Raw genomic sequence first — 20,766 nt, 5'->3', positions numbered from 1 at the left:
TAAATAGGGCAACTTTGTCTCCAATGCCCCTTCTCTTAGCAATAAAAGCAAATTGACTCCTTTGGAACAACACATGAAACTACTTCAGACATCGCCTTTCTCTTATGATCAAACTTTTCGATCATTGCATGTCTTTCATTGCCATTATCTATATCCATAGAGGTCTTGAAGGCAGATTCACCAATCAACTTTTCTTTTCTATTGCGCCAAACCATTGTTGATTCAGCAGCAATAAGCATGTAGGTGAGATCTATAAGTGTCACGTCGTGGTTCATCATATAGTACTCTCTTACGAACTCACTATACGAGTTAGGAAGTGACTGAAGAACCCAATCAACAGTCATCGCTTCACCGACAACGGATCCCATCATTCTTAATCTATCAATGTGTGACTTCATCCCTAAGACGTGTGCACACACCGACTTGCCCTCTTTAAGTTCACTTGCCAAAAGGGCTTGAGTGATATTGAACCTTTCAATTTTACAATCTTGTGGGTTAGGGAGAATAATTGGAGGAGGAGGAGGAAGTGAAGCATGATTTCTTGTTCCTCGATCGAATCGTGGAATATCATCTTCATGTGGAATGCTTATTCCACGGGATTTGAGAAGACCATAGTTGTCGAACTTTGACATCGGGAGAAAAACGAATTCAAGTTAGTTGATTGATTGAGTCCTTGGTAAATCACCCAAATGAAATTCCAAGGCTAGGACCCAACACAATATCCTACAACTCGGGAGAGGGATGCCGTAACCCAAATCGCAGAACATTTGAAGGTAAGTGAATGACGATTCACTAATTTCCACCATGAAAAACGAAAAATAAATTTAAGTTTTAAATCTATGAAAACTCCTAGATCCTTTGAGATTCATTGATCTTTCAATGGCATGTTTAAATCTCGATATGCCCCTCTTGTTTGTGACTGGGATGCCGAGGATCACAAAGCGGGTGTGAATAACCATGCAAACTACATGGTGCCCTCACATGTTACGATCACCTATTCGATGTGCCGGTAAACCACACACGCTCCATCGAACTATGACAAACGTTGAGTCACCCTTTGCTACCTTTTCTTAGAACCATTTAGTGTGCCGGTAAACCACACACGCTCCACTAACGTCTTCGCAAGGGCACAAAGTGTAATTTCATGGAATTGCATCAATTCACTTTTGCCTAAGTAACTAAGATTGGGAATTTGAAAAACATTTAGTTACTTTATATTTCATTATACTTATAATGGAAGGTTTCGTCCTATCCTACCCGTTCGGCTAACGACCCTCCACTAGTCAAGAGTGCGGTGGGTAAGAGTGGATACCCATTCAATCGCCATTTTATAGGCAATTTCCTTAAACACCCCTTATAGACCAGCTTCGTGAATGAGGCCTACTAACGGCAAGACTGACTTTTACTCATACATATATATAATGTTAGACTTTTAATATTATATATATAGTATAGGGTTCATTTTATACTTTTAAAATACTATGTGGTTAACTTTAACAATTACACTTTTAATTCAATTAAATGGTTAACCAAAACTTTTATGGATTTATCAAACCTCTTTTAATTATACTCCTTAATTAATTAATAAAACCATAAGGGTGTGATTTGAACTTTTCAAAACATTACTAGGGTTTTAGAATTTAACATTTTTAATTAAACTTTTAATCAACTTTTAAATTCCAAAACTTGAGGGCAAGTTTTGAAAACTTTTTTCAAAACATTAGGGTTTTTAACTATTTAAATTTCAAAACTCCAAAACTTTTGGGTTCAAATTTAAACTATAAAACCTAAAGGGGAAAATATGAAACTTTTCATAACAACAAGGATCAAATAACAAATAATCTAAACTAACATTTAGTTACATAATTATCCATATTTGATTTGTTTAATGATTTCTTGCAAAACAATTTATCAATTTACTCAAAATAATTAATCAATTATCTTATAAGGAAACAATTATCTTGTTAATTGATAATTATCTTTAATTATATCAAGAATATAGTCATATATATATATCATAAAATCGGATTTATATTGATCTAACATGATAAGGTAACTATCCATATGCAAAAACAGCAAGAAATCCCGAGATAAGCATTATCTGACGCTCAAACTCGCCGAGTACCACACTGTACTCGCCGAGTTGAGGTCAACTCGCCGAGTACACTGTGGTACTCGCCGAGTTCCTTAGCCATAAAGCCCAAAAAACGATTTTCCAGTTATACAATGCATCAATACAATTGAAACCAAGCTAGTCTCTGATACCACTGATGGGTTTTGGTCATAAGACATCCTATGTGCTCATACAAACCCTAATGCTTGGATCTAGGTTTCTCTATTGTACATGCTTTGAATCCAAGACTACAAACCCTAATTCTAGCATACAAGTAATCATATTAACATAAGAATGAGTTTATAATGTTACCTTGATTGTTATGTAGCAATAACAATCCTAAATCTCCTTGTATTGACTTTGGAAGGCTTAGAGTCACAAGTGCCACTCCTCTAATGGCTCACAAACACCATAAGCAAATGGAGAAGGTATAAAGAGAGAGGTGAGAGATTAGAATTCGTATCTAGGACCTCTTGGGAAGGGATTCACGAATTCATGATCCTAGGGGTGTTTATATAGGTGTAGAGATAGGGTTTCAGTCATTATCCTTATCTAGTTGATTATCCATTAAGCAACCAATAAGATAATCCTTGAATCCTTATCATACTCGAATTCTAAGGCTTTCCAACCTTAAATCCGTCCACCATATAAATAAGATAATCCTTACCTTATTTTGTAACTATCACATAATTACAAATCAGCCCCTCTAGTTTAATTAATTACATTTGATCACAAAACTAATTCTTAATTAATTATTGACCAATATTAATTAAACAAATATGATTTCTCCTTTAATATATTATTCTTATAACATATTAATAAATCATATTATCCTCTCTCTCTTTATTCATTTCTCCAATCAAGTTGCTTTGGTGAAGGCAACCCAAAAGGACCATGCACCATCGGGTCAAGTACATACCAAAATAGTTATGGACTTACACTAATCCAACAATTACCACCTGATAGACAAGTGGAGTTCAGAATTGACTTGTTACCAGGAACAACGCCAATTGCAAAAGCACCTTATCGATTAGCACCGACAGAGATGAAGGAATTGATGATGCAACTTCAGGAGTTATTGGACAAAGGTTTCATTAGACCTAGTTCATCACCTTGGGGAGCTCCGGTGTTATTCATGAAAAAGAAAGATGGAAGTATGAGAATGTGCATTGATTACAAAGAGCTGAACAAGGCAACAATAAAGAATAGATATCCGTTGAAAAGGATTGATGACCTGTTTGATCAATTGCAAGGTTCGAGCTATTTCTCGAAGATCGATCTAAGGTCAGGATATCATCAGCTAAAAGTAAGAGAGCAAGATATCGAGAAGACTGCATTCAGAACTAGATATGAACACTACGAGTCCATGATTATGTCGTTTGGACTAACCAATGCTCCGGCAGCATTCATGGATTTAATGAATAGGATTTGTAATCCGTTCCTTGATAAATCTGTGATAGTGTTCATAGACGACATTCTGATTTACTCGAAAAGCCAAGAGGAGCATGGCAGACACTTCCGAGAAGTGTTAGAAGTCTTGAAGAAGGAGAAGTTGTATGCTAAGTTCTCCAAATGTGATTTTTGGATTCGTGAAGTCCAATTCTTGGGTCACGTGGTCAACCAAGAAGGGATAATGGTTGATCCAGCAAAGATTGAAGTTGTAATGAAGTGGGAACAACCGAAAAGTCCCACAGAGATCCGAAGCTTTTTAGGATTAGCCGGATATTACCGAAGGTTTATCCAAGGTTTTTCTTCGATTGCTACTCCATTGACAGCTTTGACCCACAAAAGAGCTACTTATGCCTGGAGTGAGAAGCATAAAGAAGCATTCGAGAAGCTAAAGAAGAAACTATGCGAGGCACCGATACTTTCTCTACCCGATGGAGTTGAAGACTTCGTTGCTTATAGCGATGCGTCTGGGATCGGATTGCGTTGTGTTTTAACCCAAAGAGAAAAGGTGATAGCATATGTGTTTCGACAGCTGAAGGAGCATGAAAAGAATTACCCGACTCATGATTTGGAGTTGGCATCGGTAGTTTTCGCTCTGAAAATATGGAGGCATTACCTCTATGGCACGAAGTGCAAACTTTTCACTGATCATAAGAGTCTCCAATATCTCTTTAATCAAGAGGAATTGAATATGAGGCAACGACGCTAGCTGGAATTACTCAAGGACTACGACTATGAGATACTTTACCATCCCGGTAAAGCTAATATTGTTGTTGATGCTCTCAGTCGGAAAGTCAATCTTGAAAGGAAAAGGCCAAGAGCGTTGAGAATTGAAGTTGTCTCGACCATTGTGGAAAGTATAAAGAAAGCTCAAGAGGAAGCTTCTGAGAAGAATGACCGAAAGGAGGAACATTTAGGCAAAACGTTGGTGTTCGGTGAAAACAGTCATGGACTGAAGGTGTTCCAGGATCGGATTTGGATACCTAAGACAGGAGGAGTCAGGGATCTTCTGATGGAAGAAGCTCACAAAACCATGTACTCGATTCATCCCGGTAGCACTAAAATGTATAGGGACCTGAAACCCTACTACTGGTGGTCGACAATGAAGCTTGATGTTGCAAAGTATGTGGCTGAGTGTGTGACTTGTGCAAGAGTCAAGACACAACATCAGAAACCGTATGGTAGTTTAGAATCTTTACCTGTGCCTATGGGTAAGTGGGAAGACATTGCTATGGATTTTGTCACTAAACTGCCCAGAACAAAGAATGGTCACGACATGATTTGGGTGGTCGTCGATCGATTCACTAAGAGTGCGCATTTCATAGCAGCCAGGGAGAAATGGTCTATGGAAAAGCTTGCGAATTCTTATGTGAAGGAAATTGTGAGACTTCACGGTGTTCCGCTAACAATTGTGTCGGATCGTGATAGTCGTTTCACCTCAAGGTTTTGGAAAAGTCTACAAGAGGAAATGGGTACCAAGTTATGTTTAAGTACAGCTTACCATCCGCAGACTGATGGTCAGAGTGAAAGAACGATACAAACACTTGAAGATATGCTGAGAGCATGTACCTTGGAATTCCTAGGTAATTGGGATGAGCATTTACCACTGGTAGAATTTTCCTATAATAATAGTTTTCACTCGAGCATTAAGATGGCACCTTACCAAGCTTTGTATGGACAAAAGTGTCGTACGCCGTCTTGTTGGATTGAGGCTGGGGAAAAGCAGTTTATGGGACCGGAGTTGGTTCATCAAATTGCTGAAAAGTTGAAAATAATTAGGGAAAGAATGTTAGCGGCTCAGGATCGTCAAAAGAGCTATGCTGACAAAAAGCGAAGACTAATGACTTTTGAAGTTGGGGATTCAGTTTGCTTAAAGTCTCGCCGTGGAAGGGACTTATAAGATTTGGAAAGAGGGGAAAATTAAGTCCAAGGTTTATTGGACCGTTTAAAGTTCTTCAGAGGATTGGGAACCAAGCTTACAATCTCGAACTACCAGAAGAACTGAATGGAATTCATAACACTTTTCATGTGTGTTATTTACGGAAGTTCACGGGGGAAGTTCCCGACATGATTCCACTTTAGGAGTTGAGAATCAATGAGAACAAAAGGTTGATTGAAGAACCAGAGGCAATTGTTGACCGAAAGACTAAGAAGTTGCGACGCAAGATGGTCAAGTTAGTGCATGTCAGAGGGAAACACACGAATGGGTCGAATCTCACTTGGGAGACGGAGAGTGACATGATGGGTCGCTATCCGCATTTGTTTGTTAAGGTGTGATTGGGGACGGAATCATCCTAAGGTGGGGAGAATTGTAACGCTTGTGTTTCTGGGCTTGCCATTTTTAGCAATGAAATAGTCTAGGTTAACCTTTGTAACCCGTTTTGAAATAATAAGAGTGATTATTTGAGTATTATGTGTTTTGTGCTTAATTGCTTAATTATGTTGTTTGATTAATTAAGAATAAAAATAAGCGTCAAAATTTAAGTGTATAATATACTTGATATTTTTAGATAATGTTGTAGTAGTTGAAACAAAGTTTCCAAAGATATAAAGAATGCCGAAATCCGAGTTATAACGAAGAAGTTATGACCTGTCGAAGTTTCGCGACAGAACCGGCACCGCTGAATGACGTAAAAAGTGAAATTTACGTTAGAGCGATATTTAGCCTTAGTGATCTAAACGAGAATCGAAGATCTCGTTGTTAGTATCGAAGCGATAAAAAGTTAGGCGAGAACGAACGTCAAACGAAGAAGTTATGAATTTATAACGAAATTTTCTGTCCCGGCCTATTAAAAATAAATAATAAAAATAAAGTCAAAATTAGCCGACGGAGTCTAAATGAAAGTTGTAGAGCGTAGTCTCACCTTCGCGTGGATATAAAGAACGTCGAAAGCGGAGTTCGTATGAAGAAGATATGAATTTTCGAAGTTTATTAAATAATTAATAATTAAATTTAATTATTAAATTCGGTATTATCCGAAGGCGAGTCACCGGACTCATCCGAAGTACGCACCGCGTACTCATGTATGCCCCACGTACAGCGAAGGATGTCGACACTCGCACTCGAGGACTTCGGATGACACATGCAGTGACGATTTCGGAGCAGTACGTCCCGCGTACTGCGAGGCCTCAGCCTCCTATAAATAGGATGCGAGGGGTCCGGGCTTATTTGCTCATTTCTCCTCCATTTCGTGCCGAAGCTCTGCATTTTAACCCCCGAAGCCCCGGTAATATTCCCGAGTCCCGAAGCAAGTCCCGAGATCCCGAGAAGTGCGGTTTCCAAGTCGAAGCTCTGCCCGCGAGAAGTTCGATTTTTGTAGAGATCTTCCAGATCTTCTGGGATTACTACTTTTGCAAGTCGTAGTATTGTCCGATCATCTTCTGATCAGGTGAGTGTATACTACCCTTCATAAACACGATAATAATACAAGTATGGTTTGAGTGTATTAAGTATATTGTTGTATATATGTGTGAGTATGTTGTTACTTTCTTCTAACGCAAAATTGTGAAGTATTTTATATGAGATACGTGTTATGTGTATATTTGGTTGTTATGTGTGTGAATGTATATTCACTTTCTTCTATCTTACAGATCTGATTATTTCTATATGAAATACGTGTTATGTGTGTGCCTCATCTGTTATGTGGAAAATGTATTGATTGAGCATGTTATACAGGTTTTGAAAATATGTATAAAAATGTATATTTTATCTACTAATATGTTGGGTAGAACATGGGTAGATAGTTGGTGTGTAATAAACAGATGAGAGGCCTCGATGTTGTTTTGATCCAGTCATCTAGCGGAATTTAGATGACGAGCACGGACTTTTCTAGACAGTTCAGTGGAACGCTAGCAGGCTCATAACCTGTAGGTGTTAATGAACTTGGGTGTTCATTCGCTGTATTCCATCCCCCTCATGGTTGCCTTATTTGACTTATATTTCTGAGGAACCCCCGAAGCATGTGTTATCACCCCGATGAAATATTCTTAGACTAGGTCCCTTGTGTTAGTTATTTTAGGGACATAAAGTGAGAATAACGAGAATGGGTAAATGGGTTATTGTTGGTTGATAATAATTAATTTAATTTATTTATTGTGGGTTGAAAACCCTATATGCTCACCAGGCTCCCAAGCCTGACCCACTCAGTTTTATTTGTATTACAGGAAGTGGCGTAAGGGCGTTAGATGGATGAACCATCAAGTTGTTTTGTTTACAAGTCTGTATATGTATATATTTGTTGAATGACTTGTAATGTTATCGTTTATGCTTATTGGTCTGTATCGGAACATGACGCCCCGAGTTTTGATTATATAATGAAAATACATTTCTTTTATGAAATGCTTTGGTAAACATTGTTTTATCATGTTTTGTTTTTGGGAACAAATTCCGCAACTCCTTTAAATTAAAAGGATTTACTCTGAAATTATTTTAAAAGCATAAATGAAAAATCGGTCTTTTCTGGCCGAGATTTTGGGGATGACCCAAAAAGAGATCGTGAGATTTCACGATGTGCCAGTATCTATTATCTCTGACAGGGATAGTAGATTTCCCTCTCGGTTTTGGCTGTCACTTTAGAGGTCATTGGGAACACAGCTCGATATGAGTACTGCTTACCATCCCAAAATAGATGGACAGAGTGAGAGAACCATCCAACCATTGGAAGATATGCTAAGAGCCTATGTGATAGACTTTGGCAAGGCGTGGGATACCCACTTGCCACTGATCGAATTCTCATACAACAATAGCTATCACACAAGCATCAAGGCTGCTCCCTTTGAGGCTCTATATGGACGTAAATGCATATCACCTATCTGTTGGGTTGAGGTGGGAGACACACAATTAGTGAAGGGATAAGTACCCAACATCACTCTCACGGGTCCTAAGATCATTAGAGAAACAACTGAGAAGATCCTCCAGATTAGGGAATGACTAAAGGCATCCAGAAACCGGCAAAAGAGCTATGCAGATAAGCGATGGAAGCCCATGGAATTTCAAGTCGGTGATCGCGTACTGCTCAAGGTATCTCCATGGAAAAGGAGGATACGCGTTGAGAAGCATGGGAAATTGAATCCAAGATACATCGGACCAATAGAAATCCTTACTAGGATTGGTCTAGTGGCTTATAAACTCTAGCTACCACCTGAACTCAGCAATATACACCTTGTCTTCCATGTGTCTAATCTGAAGAAATGCCTATCCGACAAAACTCTCGTTGTCCCGCTTGACGAGATTGAAATAAACAAGAACCTTCATTTCGGGGAGGATCCCGTTAAAATAATGGACATGGAGGTGAAACGAACAAAGCAAAGTCGCATCCCTAATGTGAAAGTCCGATGGAGTATCAAACCAGGACCTGAATTCACTTGGGAACGCGAAGACCAGATGAAGCATAAGTATCCACATCTCTTTCATAGTTCTTAAGGGCCCGCTCTAAAACTAATTATGGGACGAAATTCCATTTAATGGAGGGATGATGTCACAACTAGTAAATTTAGGGTCAATTAAAGTCTAGATTGTAACCATGTTCAAGGAATGTACAATGTAACCTCGCTACAATGAATTCTTGCAAATAAAAAAGGACATTATGTGTATACACATATAAGTAAACATTGTGAAACAGGTTCATGACAGATAGTTAAAAGTTAAGATGGACCAATATACTTAAAACATGAATTAAAAAGGTGATGGCATTAAGGTTTTCGGCCATGGAAAACCATGACCGGAATCATCCCTTAGTGGATGAGCTAAGAATCGAAAGCCCTCTTAAGGGGCCATCTTAGAACCGAAAACCTTAGGAAATGGCCCAATAAGGCCGAAAACTTACTAATTCAAAGTTAAAGGACCAAAATCACAAGAGAATGGGGTGATTTCGATCAAGCAAATAAGTTAAAAGGGTTTACGGCCAATTAAAGTAGTATCATGTGGGGATTTTTCTATTAGATATTATGTACGTCAAAGACATACCTTTGGAGGAAAGATTCAACCTTACCTCTTTTTACCCAGCAAACTACCATACACAACACTCTAATATCTATCAAATATCCATACCCAATCTTTCCATTTAAACCACGTCCAGAAGACATATTCTTCACCATTTCTTTCACTATCCCACCTCTCTTCATCTTCATTCTCCACAAGAAATTCTCTCAAGAACAAGCTAGGTTGTCTTCAAAAATCATCATCATTTAAGTGGTCCTAGAGTATTCAGTAAGCCATTTCGAAAACCCCGGTGTCTTTACACATTACTCTGTTAATATCATCTCATTTACACATAATATCGTGTGTTAACCATCTTAGGGTAATATAAGCTTCAAGGAGTTCATCAATAGCATCCTAATGTTTAGACTCAAAATCTCTTCACAAAACTTCAAATCATCCACCAAATCAAACCAAGGTGAGCTTCATACCCCCTATTTTTCGAGTTTTACATGCTTTTAGGAGGGGGGGGGATACAAGTCAAAATATGTTTGTCTTATGAATATTTGCATGCTTCAACTTATTATTTGAATGTGAAGAAATATTTGCATAAGATGTGGTTAACACCATTTTTATTTACACAAAAATCATGTTTTATGGGTTTGATGTACAAAGATAAGCAAAAATATATGTCATTTTGTGAGTACAAACCATAAGAGTTTGGTGGTTTTTACTAAAAATAGTTATTCTAGTAAAAATGTTTATATTTTAGCCACTATTGTATTTAGTGGGTTAAAACCCAAGGATTTATGTTTTGGTAACAAACAACAACATGATACAAGTTTACAACTTGATATTTATATAAAGCTATATAAATAGTTTACACAAAACCATACTGTATAACATTTCAATGGTATAAATATTTCATTATACAAGAAAAAGGGAGTCGTAGTTCATGTAAATTTGTTAATGCTCTAGTGAGACATATTCACTTCACCGTACCTACCTAGCGTACACTTTAAGTCATGCATTATAAGCAAATTCTCCTGGAGGGAGGGTAAGATAGTTGTGTATAAATCTATATGTGGATTGACAACCCCACACCTGAGTTGTTCGCTACAGCTAGAGGGGCTAGTCTAGAGTGACAATTATCTTACCGATTCTAACACCTAGAGAATGTCGTACTTGCATAACAGTCACATTAGCATGGTTATAATAACTCACCTAGGGATTAACAATAGTATATTGGTTTACGGGAAGCTTACACTTCACCTATTTTATTAAAATATAAAATTGCAAACTACTTTTCAGTACACTATTGGTTACATTTCTGGTCTTAGTTTTTTAAGACTACAGTTTTTCATACATCAGAAAATATTGAATTTTCTGGGAACATACATTTTATAATTACAATTAACAGAAACAAAGGTCATGCATACATACATTTTTAGTGTTTGATGTAAGACTTACCACTCATTTTTATAGAAAATATCGGATTTTCTAGAGATATACTAACCATTTTTAAACAAACCAGTTACAAATCTTTTCATACAAATATGCTTATGAACTCACCAGCATTCCATGTTGACGTTTTTCAAAATCACTTATATTCTCAGGGAACCAGTAAGCAGGTACCTAGTCTTTGAGAACTGGATTGCTGCATTTTGGAATTTGTACTTTTCTGTCACTTTTGTGTAACTTATGAACAAATACAATATGTAAAGAATGTAAGTTTGTATTCTCAATGTATTCTGCTTGGGTTGCTATGTTTCATTTATATTCAACTGTTATGATACTATACAATGACGTCATCCGCACCCGGACGTTTCCGCCGTCCTGGTTCGGGGGTGTGACACAAGTGGAGTAAAACCAAGATTTAACACGGGAGTTGATGGATTCCCAATATTCATGATCGGCACCAGTAGGTTTTGTTTTACCGGTTATGTGACCAAGGACCTTAGCACCCTTGCAAATGTCTTGAAAAATTTTGCACCACAACTTATACTTTGAGCCATCTACTGTTAATTTGAAACTTAATTGATTATAAACATTCGTAACCGCATAGACAAGTTGTTGAGCAGTAGGGGCGGTAGTAGATGATTGTGCAAGGGTGGACATTGGACCAGAAAATCTAGAATCAATTAAAATCAAATACCGAGACAAAGATCAAAGTACTTATTGCAGGTAGAAGGAATTTAGCAATGTGTACTGTACTACACCAAGAAGCGAGACGAAGAATGAGGGCAGCGAAGAGCCGAAGATCCAGAATATGTTGAGTTTGATCCGTGGAGTAGTACACGATGGAGAAACCTTGATGGGGTAGTCAACAGTGATAGAACGTAGAAGGAGACCGACAGCTAAAGAAAAAAATGTGTATTAAGAGAAGAATACGCATACGGCTTGATACCATGTTTAAATGTGAAAATAGTCTTTAGGGTTTGCATTGAATTCCATTCCTTTATATAGAAAAAACATAATATAATTACAGAGAGGAACCCTATACAAGCGAGACTATGAAAAACTACACATAAATAAATAATATTTTAACAGTTATAATTAATCAATTATAATGTATTTCTCGATAATGATTTAACTCATAATGATGAATAAATTCTCAACAAGAGTCGGTTATCAAGATCTTTGTATAATTAGAAATCACATATATCACAAATATAATATAACAACTACTCATAAGTGATCTATCTTTTAATGTGATCTGTCTCTCGGTTATAATCTATCTCATCAATTAAAATCAATCTTTCAATCAAATGTTAATTTCTCAAATACTCAATCTCTCCAATATCCATCAATTTCTTATAAATAATTAATCATATAATTCATGTAATATATATATATATATATATATATATATATATATATATATATATATATATATATATATATATATATCACAATAACACATCAATGGATGTTAAAGTAGTGTTACTCACCTGGTCAGTCACCAGACTAATTTCAATTTCCATTTCCATCCTTCGTTTCCTATTAGTTCGTCACATGGTAACACCTAATCATCACATAATAAGTTCCTTAGAAGATATCTCAAATGACTACTAGGTATACTCTATGACCACTCTTCATAGTAATAATCAAATTTCATAATATAACCATAATAGGCTTAACCGGTAAGTTGTTAGCTAAATCTCTCATAATGGGTAACTATTAAATATTGGGGTGTATAACCCCAACAGTCTCGAATAAATCCAAAATCACAATATTTACTCGTTTATCTTACAAACAGGTTCGTAACAGCACCATAATACACTCGAGTCTAACAATTCTCGACAATTATTTTATATAATAATTATACAATAACGGGATAGAAGATACAAAAACCCTTATATTTATAGCCAGACGCACCTCAAATGACACAAAACCCCTTATATTTATAGTCATACGCACCTCACATCGTGACCACTTAGGTGTCACGTTGTGAGGATCTTACGCACTCCGATCTCGACACACATTGTACTCTTTTGTGATGTGTCTCGTTGATCTGACTCGTCTCACTTCATGACCATGCATACCTCACGTCGTGAGGGTCAATAATAGACTCTCGTTTTGACACGTATAAATCTCGAACGTTCCAGTGATGCATCGCTCTTCACGTCGTAGCAAGCTTACTGTCACGGTGTGACATACTCATTGTCACGTCGTGTCGAACATTCATTCACGTCGTGAGAGTCATAAGTTTGACCATTAACTTTGACTTCTATTGAATTTCTCAAAATAGCTGCGTACTTTCATCTAAACTTTTCTCATACAAACTCTGTTTCCGACGATCTTTATATCCACAGAATCCTCTCAACCAGCTCTACAACATTTCTCAACTATCTTTTGCTAAATAACATTTCTCAATTTAAGATAACTCTATGATATATTCCTCGTACTTGCCTCATATCATTTTATATCTTCTAAAGTGATATTCGGCCACAAAGGAAATGTATTGTAGTGTTGTAAATGTGAATTCTTGTAATGTAATTGAATATGTTATAAATTTATATATAAAGATAGCATGATATTTGATTTAATGTTTGTGAGTCCAAATTGTTTTGCCATGATTTATTATAGTTAAAAAAATGTATTTTCACTAAACATAGTTCAGATGCAAGCATGTTCATATTTGTGACTTACATAAAAGAAAAGTAGTGCTCATGCATACATGGAATGAGATCGCATAGTAAAGTGAAAGAATCAGGACAATAAAGATATCCCAAGAAATAGGATAAGCGAGAAGACTCTAGTGTGATGGTAAGTAGATATCTATAAATAATGATACCTTAATAGGTTGATTGGTTCCTTCTATTTTGGTAAGCAATGATATGATGTTTCCAATTTATGGATTAAATCCTAGTATAAACATTTCGTATACAACCAAAAGCAATAGTAATATGATTCAGTTATTTAGTAAATAACTGATAGCTCATAGAACATATGTGCCTAAGAATCGAGAAGGCCTGATAGCTCTCGCATTTGAATGTGACATGTATAGCATATAGAGTGGCTAGCATGAAATATGTTTAAAAATAAATGTTTTATCAATTGTTTGATAACATACGCATATAAAATCCATATAGCTCACAAGACATTATTGTCTCACTTATTTTATTTTAAATGTCATGTATTCTATGTTCAAAATCGGAGAAATAGAAGTGATTAGTCCTTAGAAGAGGACCTTATTGTGTGATATGCATGAAGATGACTTTCGTACATTTAGAAGAAGTGAAGCATTATAGTTCCATCACTTCTCTTTGGAGATAGTTTGTACTTATACTTGCTTCATTATGGTTATGTATGATCCAAGTTGTAACACCCAAAGTTATAAGAAACTTTTAAACTGTTTTTTAGACAAAATTTAAAAGATACGACTTAATGTCATAAGTTTTCATATTGAAATGGTTAAATACCATAAGCTTTTGATAAAAATGACACTATTTCAAGTGTATAAAAGATAGGGTGTTATATGGCTATTGAATATTTGGCGTAAAATTATAAACGGTAGGAAATTGATATCCCTATGCTTACTACAATTTCAGAGGGTCAATTAGGCGGATGTCACAAAGCATAATGTGACTTAACTAAGTTAATTGGTTGCTAGGTTTTGCATAAAACGTCCACCATTCCACCATTCCAAAAAAAAAAATATTTTATGTGTCCGGTTTTTAAAAGATTTCAACTTTTTTTATACCCATTCATACGATATCCAATGACTTTTCCAACCTCAATCACTGAATAACTTCTATTAAAGAAACCTATTTATTATTCTTTATTTTTTATACTTTTGAAGAAGTTTTATAGCATCTTTTTGGAGCATTCGAAAGTTAAGAAACATCTACATCCTTTCTGAAAAAAAAAAACTTGGAATTATCTTTGTTACCATTCTCTTCAAGACCATCAATCGCCTGTGTTTCGTTCCACTTCTCCAATATTGTGTGTGTCTGGATTTCTTGCTTTCTGTCTTTTCTTTCTTTTTTCTTGATAGATGGTGCATTTGAGTTCCAAAATAGGCAAAACCCCAACATATGCATATAAGTATGCATGTATGTATGTATATACACATAAACATAACTAATAAAAGTTATCAAATGCATCTGATTCAATAAGAAAAAGGTGAAGGTGAAGGACCAATCCTCTTAAGGTTGTGATTTAACAACCATGTTCAATAAATTTCAACAATTAAGAACAAAATTCCTACAAGTATAAATGATACACATAACAACCCCTTTTGCTCTATATATCACCCTACCACAAAGAAATCTCTTATATGTCTTTTCCTTGGACAAACAAAACCAGTTTTCCTGAAGAGTAGGGGTAGGGGGGATAATAGGGTGGGCATCTGTCTTCCCCTCAAGGGTATTCTGGTCAAAGTACTTGATGTGCCTTTCCATAATACCTATTTATGAATGGAGACTGCAAGAACAACACACATGGTTAACAAATATCATTCAATCAGTACAAACACAAGCTGTTGACGATCTAAATCAAAGGGCAAAAAGGTCATTTTGCATTTCAGATCAAAATCAAGAGCATGTTGTTTCTTTTCGACTTAATGGGACAGAACTTGATAAACATCATTGGATGACATAAACCAAGGGCAAAATGGTCATTTTGCATTTCAGATCAAAATCAAGGACAGATAAGGTCAGTGTTTTTTTGACTTAATGGGGCATAACTTGATGACCTAAATCAAGGGTAAATTGGTCTTTTTGCATTGAGGGTCAAAATCAAGGAAAAGTATGGTTAATGTTTCTTTTCAACAGTATGAACTAAATAAATTATAAAAGCTATATACAGATGTTTTTTTTCACTTAATGCAGAAAGAACAACTTAATAAAGAAAGCCATCAAGTCCTAACATTTTTACAAAGTTACCCTCAGTTATTTTTCCTTCCCTTTTCTCAATTACTTTTTCAACATTACCTATCCGAACAACATTTTATCTAAACTTACTAAATGTGATTTAACCACATCATATTTCACATTAAGAACTGCAACATATGACCTAAATGTCTACTATTACCCATAACTAATATTTATTCACATTATATTCGACGACCTTAGAGAAGGGCAAATGGGTCATTTTCAGTTGGATTTCCACAAAGGTTGCATCTTTAAGAAATAATCTTTGACAGTATGTAAAAAATGCATCTTTTTTCAAAAAAAAAAAAAAAGTAACAAACCTTGACTTGTGAGACATCAGGGGTGTCAGGTGTGGCTACAGGATAAAATTTATAAAATTTCATCTTCTCATATGCCTCAACTTTCTCTTTACTCAGTGACTCTCGAGCATTCTTCCTCTTTTCCCTTGCCTAATAGATGTCAAAATTATAAAAATTATAAAATAAAACAAAGCTCAAGTATTTAGCATATACTAATAATACTAATAAACAATTACTTTCGCAAAGTTACCTCACGATTAGCTCTCTTTCCTTCTCGAACCTTTTCCTTCACAAATTCCTATATAAAAAAATAAATATTACTTTGTTAAATAGAGGGGAAAGAATGAGTACAAATTTGTAAAAAGTTAAGGATTAATGAGGAATGCATAGATGTTTCTTTTTTTATTTAATGCAGAAAGAATGACCTTATAATGTAAGTTTGACTAGTCAACTAAGTTTACCTTAAAGGCATCCTTCTGATCTTCAGACAGCTCCTCTGCTTTAATGAGGTCATCAGTGAATTCCTACAAAAAAGTTACAAGTGTTTTATTTTAATGATTGTAAGACAACAGAAACTATTTTATTTTTGGCCATAATTATAGAAATTGTAGCTTATTATCAAACCTCAACCTTATGAATGGCAAAAAATAAACATTTTTTAACTTGTAAAATCAGTTTTGTATACTTTGATTGAAGACGTTAAAACCAACTTTCATTATTTACAGTTAGCATTCAGATGATTCTACAAAACAACATTGATTTTACAAAAATAGAAACAATTGTCAAAAACAGTATTTCTATCTGGTTTAGACTCTTTAGAAACATATATGAAAAAAGTTAAGAAAGATATAAAAATTAGAAAAAGAAAGAAATGTATCTCACCTCAAGTTCATCCAGCTCCCAATCAAACTCACAGACAACCTATAGAAAGTCAAAATTAATTACACAAATGCTAAAAAAATCATATGACAAATGCTAAAAAAAAAAAATCAACTTACAGGCTTTGGTTCTATGGGATACATGATATCCACAATAGTGCTCTGTTCTGTTTCATCTTCCTTAAAAGGATGATAAAAGTCTGTAACAACAAAAGTCAAAAACAACTTATAATTATTATATGTAAATATGATGAATAGCTTTAAATCTAAGAAACTTCTTTTAATAAATAATATTGTATGTAATCAAGTAAATCAAGATTATGATTCCTTCTGAAAAGATGTGTGTGTTACATAAATGAAAATGTGTTGTATACTTGTATTGAAAATTTTCATTCCATCAGAGAAAAGAAAACAGCCAACTTTTATTCATTCCAATGGAATTAACCATTCCATTCCTTTCCCAATTCCAATTCCGATTCAATCATACTTACATGGTAAACAGTATTCAAATTTCTTGACACGATCCTCTTTCAATTGTGTTAAACCAGCCCTGTTTCAAAGTCAGATAGTGAGCAAATAAAACTATTAAAAAAACAAAACATGCATGCAACTATCAAAATAGAATTTTTAAATAAGGGGTAATACCGTCTTTGTACACAGCTTAGAATATAGATTTGAGATTTAAGCCTTTCAACTGAAGAACCTCTGTAAGAATGAGATTCATGGAAATGTAAACACCAACAAAATTGAATAATAACTGAAAACTATCAAATATTCTTTCATAAAAATTTAAAAATTACCGTTTTCCCAATGGAATATATGGAACCCAATCCATTTTCATCTGTTTCATGTCGAGAATCTCTTCAGACTCTCTTTGTACAGAATTAATTCCAATCTTATCAGAAGGTGGAAATGGAGATACAATCTGCTCAATTTTTGAAAAAAGATAAATATAATAAATAAAACTAATAACATAACGTAAGCAAAGCTTGAACTATCAACTATACAAAAAAAAATGAAAAAAAAAAAAAAAATTATTTCACTTACAGCCACCACTACAGGTATGCAGGTTACTTTAGATTGACCACCAAAAAAGAGCAATTGTGCTGCAGATGACAAAAGAAACAAGTTACAATAGGTCAATATTGAGTCAAAGTTCTAAGCTTTATGCATGAAACAATGAGGATTATGAACAAGTTTCATTCACTACTTACGCTCTGTACAACTAAAAAGGTAGACTTTCTTCCCATGTAATACACCACCCTCATCAAATGCATCCTGTTGTATGATTTGAAAACCGATTTAAAGCTTGATTAGTTACATTTCTAACCATTTATATTTTTCTCAATGCATAAAACTTTGGGAAACACTAATAACATATTGACATGAACTACAATGTAACTCACTTCAAGATTTGAGAAATTCCATTTGTATTCAGAAAGCAAGTCAAGCTGGTCCCACTGTCAACAAAATGTAAAATTTAGTGAGTAGCTAACACAATCACAGTGTAAAGAAAGTGATGAGATTAATATAAATGGTGGAAATACCTCTGTCCCAACAGGGAAAACCTGCTTCCATAAGTCCTCCTGCAAAAACAATAAGTAACAAAACATTGAAGCTAAAAATAGATATAAACGTCAAGTTATGACATAGCTATGGTTCAAGTCCCAATACATGTTCAATCTAGATATGAATTTATTCTAAAACCCTTTTGAAAACTAAATTAACCCTTGAAAAGGCCAATGTACATTAGAGACATGTAAAAGAGCATAACATAACAGTCGAAGGTAATCTCCATCGGCAGCTCACCAAATATGCAAACAAATCCCAAAAGTTGACATTCTGACACGAAAATACACACATATTCTCAGTAATCATATGAGATTAATGGGTTTTTTTATTTGGAAAAAGAACCCATTAAGGCAATAGCGCATAGATCTTGCGTGTGGATCAGTAAATTGATGAATTCGCACTTTTGTTTATACATGCACGAAGAAGCGGTGCCTGGTGTGCAATACTTTCCATTAAAACACAATCAGCAAAATAGTTATTTTACCAATTCACGCTGTTCCTCGAAGAACTCTGGTTCTGATTCAGGCTTCGGAGCTTTTGAACGTTTTGTTGGTCGAACAATTTTGGTAGGCTCCTTATTATTTTGCTGCTGCGGTTCTTCTATGGTGGTGGTGGTGGTGGCGGCGGCAGCTGCTTCGTCCTTACGGCTGGCCACAGCAGCCTTTCGCTTAGTTCCCTTCTTCATATGGAATGTGGGGTTTGGAGAACTCGGCGTCAATCGCACGCTAAAAGCTGATACAGTGCAATTTGGACAAAGATGGAGAATTGGAGACACAGATTGGATTTGTGTCAAGATTTTATTGGGTTTTCTAGATGTTGTGGATTTGATTTGGGGGAGAAAAGAGGGGCGCGAGGAGTAAAATTTTGTGGGGGGTTGAAATCTTTTGAAAACGTCTTTTGGCGTTTGTTTTTGAACCCTAAATACTTGAATTTCTTTATCCGCCGTTTATACTTTATACACAGTTTCTAGGTATAATTTCAAGGAAACCTACACCGTCTAAATACTTTCTAACAAAAACAAATTTCAAAACTCAAATTACCCTTCAATTTTTACCATTTTAACAAGATGAGCATCTTAGGTATATGATGATATCCATCAGGTAAAAAATTGAACATCAAGTAAACTTTAATTAAAGCTGTTGTTTGAACTTGTCATTATGTATACTCTTATTGTGCGGTGGACTAAGGTGTCAGGTAATAGGTACGGGGAAGTGATTCGTACACAACAGTTTTGTCATACACAACATTTTATGTATTATAGAGTTGTATAATACAATATTTTGAAGCATTAATTGTTGTGTATGAAGAAAATTTGTTGTGTACAAATCATCTCACATAGGTACGGAGAACACCACACCTAGAAGATGTTTGGGATTTCATTTTGAAGTTGAAAAAGACTTTTATCTAAAAATGACTTATTAATTTATCAATGTTGGAAAATGAGATTTTAAAAAAATATATTTGGATCAGTTTTTTTAGTGACAAAAGTCAATAAATCGATAAGTTAAAAAGTGATTAACTAACTTTTTGATTTTTGCTTGTTTTTTAATCTAATAAGTCATAAGTCATTCCAATAAATCACAATTTGCAACTTCTTCAAAACTCCTTTTCAAAGGCTAAAGTTATGTTTGGCGTGTCACGGATAGTTTTTTTTTTCAAACTTTTTTTATGTTGCCGTGTTTGACAACCAAAAAGTAGCTTATAAACTAACTTATTGAAAAGCTACTTAGACTAACTTTTTAGGAGCTTTTTAAAAAAAATTCAAATCTACCCTTTAATTAATTATAGAAACACATACTTTTAGGTTATGTTTAGAGTACTAGTTGATAGCTGATAAAAAATAATGTTTGATAAAACTAACTAAAATATATAAAATTACATAAAAAGACATTTAAAAATTTTTGTTTCTCTAATTAATTAAATGGTATATTTGAAAAAAAAAAAGATCGTAAAAAAATTTTGTTTATCCCCAAGGCCCTAAGCCTTATGATAACCAATAATCAGGCCACGACTTCAAATAATGAATGATTCAAAATCAGATGTTACAGTTGGGCCAACTGAGAACAAGTATTTTGGACTAAAGGAAAATGGTTGGGCTTTAGGGTAAGGCACATGTAGGGTTTTGGGCCCAATTTGGAAAATTGGGTCATAAGTAGGCCTT

At 35.0% G+C, this 20,766-nt stretch overlaps 1 protein-coding gene across 1 annotated transcript; it reads right to left on the bottom strand.

The window, feature by feature from the left end:
* Positions 1-15,108: 15,108 nt before the first annotated feature.
* Positions 15,109-19,523, bottom strand: LOC145043564 (protein HEAT INTOLERANT 4-like). Its single transcript, XM_078992259.1, has 14 exons — positions 19,090-19,523; positions 18,581-18,619; positions 18,440-18,493; positions 18,248-18,311; positions 18,081-18,139; positions 17,834-17,958; positions 17,679-17,738; positions 17,525-17,583; positions 17,154-17,233; positions 17,038-17,076; positions 16,617-16,679; positions 16,406-16,453; positions 16,177-16,305; positions 15,109-15,407 (listed from the first exon to the last, which is right to left on the bottom strand). Exons 1-14 carry the CDS (start codon positions 19,288-19,290, stop codon positions 15,360-15,362), a joined length of 1,068 nt encoding a protein of 355 aa, XP_078848385.1. The 5' UTR covers positions 19,291-19,523; the 3' UTR covers positions 15,109-15,359.
* Positions 19,524-20,766: the final 1,243 nt, after the last annotated feature.

Source organism: Lactuca saligna, chromosome 4 (genome assembly GCF_052625555.1).
Source record: "Lactuca saligna cultivar CGN05327 chromosome 4, ASM5262555v1, whole genome shotgun sequence".
Classification (NCBI taxonomy): domain Eukaryota; kingdom Viridiplantae; phylum Streptophyta; class Magnoliopsida; order Asterales; family Asteraceae; genus Lactuca; species Lactuca saligna.
This window is presented reverse-complemented; position numbering and strand designations above follow the sequence as displayed.